The sequence below is a fragment of the Engraulis encrasicolus genome, chromosome 3 (genome assembly GCF_034702125.1).
Source record: "Engraulis encrasicolus isolate BLACKSEA-1 chromosome 3, IST_EnEncr_1.0, whole genome shotgun sequence".
NCBI lineage: Eukaryota > Metazoa > Chordata > Actinopteri > Clupeiformes > Engraulidae > Engraulis > Engraulis encrasicolus.
In genome coordinates this window covers 443,770-448,769 of record NC_085859.1, presented here as the reverse complement: position 1 = coordinate 448,769, position 5,000 = coordinate 443,770, and the positions used below count along the sequence as shown (strand labels likewise).

The window sequence follows — 5,000 nt, the reverse complement described above, 5'->3', positions numbered from 1 at the left end:
CAATCCGATTCGATTCAATTCTACAATGCATTGCAATGCATTACATTTCTACTGAACGCAAAGCAAATGTTCAGCCATGATGAGGAAATACAAGTACTCAGATACTGAGCAACAATTTATTGGCTGTTTTCTGTATCAGTCTGTATCAGTCTTGCAATGTTTTGAAGTGTTTTTATTTAATTTAACATTCATTTGCTCCCGAAATATCCATGGAAGTAATTGAAACTTAAAAAAATTGCCGGATTGTTTCTGGAACTTGCCGGATCTGGATCTGGATCGTCCATGCCCCGGATCGATTCGGATCGCCGAATCGATCATTGTTGACACCACTAGTCCAAACCAACCCAAAGAGATTTATAGCAGGATAAAGACCAAATGTCAACTAAATTAGTTTTTCAGTGCATAAAATTAATGTTTAAATAGGTTGACTTGGTGTTTTTCAATATTTATATGATTTTAGTGTGGTAAATATACAAAATAACAATTCTGTCAGAGTCACAGCTATTCCGCCAATCTAATACAAAGGTATTGGAAATGAACACCTTAATGAACATGAAAAAAGTCACACTATTCATCTGAATCCCCTATGCCATGAACATGGACCATTATGTCATTGCCACATCAACTTTATGGAAAGTATAAGACCAGTTCTACAGGTTTGGGTGCCATTATGAATTTTTGATACGCTTTTTGGAAAAAATAATGTGCAAAAATGTATTTTGCAAACAAATGTGCAAAAAATATCATTATATAATGCAGAAATGGATTCCCTGACCATGAAAACATATGAGTAGACACCAGAAATACATCTGTACTCCTTTCACAACAGGAGATATGACATATTGTAGTGTATGGGACTGTCCGGCGGCCATATTGGATTTGTAATATAAAAAAGCTGGCAAAAAAAAATTCCTGGCAAGAAATATATTTTCATCACCATAAATCACCAAACTGAAGACAAAGGGCAACCAGCAGCTTTTCAGAAATGCATACAACAACCAAAAATCTATGCCGGGTCAATTTTGACCCGAACACCACAGATGTAACTTTTTTTTAGACCTTTAAAATTTACTAAAATGATAAAACATATTTTCTTTGTGTTGAAATGATTGTGATTGAGGATTAGATGAAGCCTCATTCCAAGACAATAAAGGAAAGTGTACTTTTTTACCCTAAAACTTGAAAACGGGTCAAAAATGACCCGAACACAACACAAGGGTTAATTCAATAGAATGTCAATGTGTTCCAGAGAGACGAGTAGGCGAGTAGTGTACAAGTGATGCGATGTGGACGGATCCCGAGTTGAAAATACTTTAACTTCGAGCGTGGCGACTAAGCGAGTAACCAATTGGAATGCAGAGTTCGGTACTTCTGGACTGTTCATTGGCAGTGAAAGCCGCGGGAACTCTCAGCGAACGTTCCATGAAGGAGAGGTGAGTCGGCGAGCAAGCGAAAAACTAGTAAATAGCAACGATGTGTGTGTACAGCCCTTTACACCTACTGCAGTACAGGAGAGGAGAGGAGAGGAGAGGAGAGGAGAGGAGAGGAGAGGAGAGGTGAGGAGGGGAGGAGTGGAGAGGAGAGGAGAGGAGAGGAGAGGAGAGGGGAGGAGAGGAGACAGGAGAGGAGAGGAGGAGTGGAGAGGAGAGGAGAGGGGAGGAGAGGAGAGGAGAGGAGAGGAGAGGAGAGGAGAGGAGAGGGGAGGAGAGGAGGGGAGTAGAGGAAGAGAGGAGAGGAGGAGTGGAGGAAGGAGAGGGGAGGAGGAGGGAGAGGAGAGGAGAGGAGAGGAGAGGAGAGGAAAAGAGGAGGAAGAGAGGAGAGGAGAGGAGAGGAGAGGAGAGGAGAGGAGAGGAGAGGACAGGGGAGGAGGAGAGGAGAGGAGGGAGGAGAGGACAGGAGAGGAGGAGAGGAGAGGAGGGGAGAGGAGAGAAGAGGACGGGAGGAGAGAGGAGAGGACAAGACAGGAGAGGAGAAGAGAGGAGAGGAGAGGAGAGGAGGGGAGGAGAGAGGAGAGGAGGGGAGAGGAAAGGAGAGAAGAGGAGAGGAGAGGAGAGAAGGGGAGGAGATGAGAAGAGAGGAGAGGAGAGGAGAGGAGAGGAGAGGAGAGGAGAGGAGAGGAGAGGAGAGGAGAGGAGAGGAGAGGAGAGGAGAGGAGAGGAGAGGAGAGGGGGAGGGGAGAGAGGAGGGAGAGGAGAGGAGAGAAAGGGAGAGGAGGAGGAGGAGGAGGAGTGGAGAGGAGAGGGGAGGAGAGGAGAGGAGAGGGGAGGAGGAGGACAGGAGAGGAGAGGAGAGGAGGGGAGAGAAGAGAAGAAGAGGAGAGGGGGGGAGGAGAGGAGAGGACAGGACAGGACGGGAGAGAAGAGAAGACAGGAGAGGAGAGGAGAGGAGGGGAGGAGAGAGGAGAGGAGAGGAGAGGAGAGGAGAGAAGTGGAGACGAGAGGAGAGGAGAGGAGAGGAGAGGAGAGGAGAGGAGAGGAGAGGAGGGGAGGAGGGGAGAGGAAAGGAGAGGAGAGGAGAGAGGAGGAGAGGAAAGGAGGAGGAGAGGAGAGGAGAGGAGGTGAGGTGAGGTGAGAGAGGAGAGGAGAGGAGAGGAGAGGAGAGGAGAGGGAGAGGATGAGAGGGGAGGGAGAGGAGGAGAGGAGAGGAGAGGAGAGAAGAGGAGGAGAAGAGGAGAGGAGAGGAGGGGAGAGGAGAGGAGAGGAGAGGAGAGGAGGGGAGAGGAGAGTGGAGGGGACAGGACAGGACAGGACAGGACAGGACAAGACAGGACAGGAGAGGAGGGAAGAGGAGAGGAGAGGAGAGGAGAGGAGAGGAGAGGAGAAGAGGGGAGGAGAGGAGAGGAGAGGAGAGGAGCATGGGAGAGGAGAGGAGAGGAGAGGAGATGAGAGGAGAGGAGAGAGGAGGAGGGGACAGGACAGGACAGGACAGGAGAGGAGAGGAGAGGAGAAGAGAGGAGAGGAGAGGAGAGGAGAGAACAGGGGATGAGGAGGAGAGAGGAGAGGAGAGGAGAAGAGAGTAGAGGAGAGGAGAGGGGGATGAGGAGGAGAGAGGAGAGGAGAGGGGGATGAGGACAGGACAGGACAGGACAGGACAGGAGGGTACAGGACAGGAGAGGAGAATGGAGGAGAGATATGAGGGGAGGAGAAGAGAGGAGAGGAGAGGAGAGGAGAGGAGAGGAGAGGAGAGGAGAGGAGAGGAGAGGAGAGGAGATGAGAGGAGAGGAGAGGAGAGGAGAGGAGAGGAGAGAGGAGAGGAGAGGATGTAATACCTGGTCCATTACAGGTGCGTCGGTGGGCAGCACGATCTTGTTTTGTATGAGTCCCACTCTCACCAATCGCGGAGCTCGCAGCTGTTCTGGCGACGCCCCCATGACAAAACCCTGCAGCTCGAAATCACGCTCAGACGCCGCAGACACTGCCCCTGCTGGCAGCTCCAGAGATCTGCAAGACACACACACACACACACACACACACACACACACACCCACACGGACACACAGAAACACAGACACGCACACACGTATACACACACACACGCACGGACGGACGGACGGACACACACACACACACACACACACACACACACACACACAGTGCATATACAGTGTGTCACACAAGTGAGTACACCCCTCACATTTTTGCAGATTAATAATTATATCATTTACATTAAAGGAATTGAACTTTCACACAATGAATAGTAACCTTAATACAATAACCGCTTCAATTTGTTGTTCACTCAAAAAATACAGCAATTCATATTTGAACATGTATCCACAAGAGTGAGTACATCCTAGGGTTAAAATCCTGTAGAGAATGTCTGAGAAGGGGCTGTGTTGGCCTGAAACGTCACAATAATAAAAGCGATTAGAAGGGAGGTCATCGGTGTGCGTTTCATCCTTGCCTTACATTGAACTGTTATATTTTGAATCTGCACCCAGCTAAAATAGACGTGTGTGAGATTTGAATGAAATCCCATGGAGAGTATCATGATCTGCTTTAGTAGTCACAGTACATGTTGACAAGCATGTTTCTTCAGGTGAAATTATGCTTTCCAATTTTGATGCCATTGCAGTTTTTCTCGATTGGTTTGGCTAATTTCTCAAAACTGAGATGACATTTTCAAAACAACACGGAGAAATCCCCAAACCAACTTGCAATTTCCCAAAACAGAATGGCATTTTTTATTGCTTTCATCAAATATCAAATGCTTTGTACATGTCTCAAATGTTTAGTACATCTCTGCAGATGGCTATGTACAAGTACCCTACAGTTGACACATTGAGCATACATTTAGCACATTTTCCAAATAAACTGATCTTGCTTATCTAAACGAATTAGATAATTATCTGTGGTTGCCCTCTCTAAAACATGTCAGCATGATTTCATTGTGTAAGTCATCATGCAAAGTAGTCTACACAATTATCAAAACAGTCAGGCATAATATTTTACAGTTTTTCTCAATTGGTTTTGTACATTTCTCACAACAGAATAATGATTCTCAAAAGTCTTTGTTCAATTGTGCACATGGTCAAATCAGTTTCTCACTGTTTTCAGCATATAGCAAATGCTCTCGTCCACCATGCCATGGCTGTGTACAATTCTCAGTGATTTCGTACATTATCAATTGCTTTTGTCATATCACTCAAAAAGCTTTGTCACTGAATGCATGAAACTATCTCACCCCCACCAAAACATTTAGGCCCTATGTCATAGTTTAAGTCTTTCCATGCAAAATGATTTACCAAGCTGTCATAATGTGATAAGCACTGTATAATTTCCATTGGATTTTTATCTATAAATGTGATCTGAATTGGTAAATTGCTCACAGGTAAATATTGACTCTCTCTAATCAAAGGCAATAGAAGGGATAGAGATTACAGGCATGCAATACAACAATAGGCACTGTACTGCATTATATTACTCTATGCCTCATGTGCCCTTTATAATTACGCTCCACGTAAAATTACAATATTTCCCTAGAATTTTACAAGACAGTAAGTG

General features: G+C 46.0%; 1 protein-coding gene across 2 annotated transcripts in view; it reads right to left on the bottom strand.

The window, feature by feature from the left end:
* The window catches only part of upb1 (ureidopropionase, beta), a 24,937-nt gene that overhangs the window by 17,020 nt on the left and 2,917 nt on the right, over positions 1 to 5,000 (bottom strand). For both annotated transcript variants that reach the window (XM_063194611.1, XM_063194610.1), the window contains exon 2: positions 3,269 to 3,440. In XM_063194611.1, the coding sequence (XP_063050681.1) occupies positions 3,269 to 3,440 (172 nt within the window). The remainder of the gene's footprint in view (positions 1 to 3,268; positions 3,441 to 5,000) is intronic.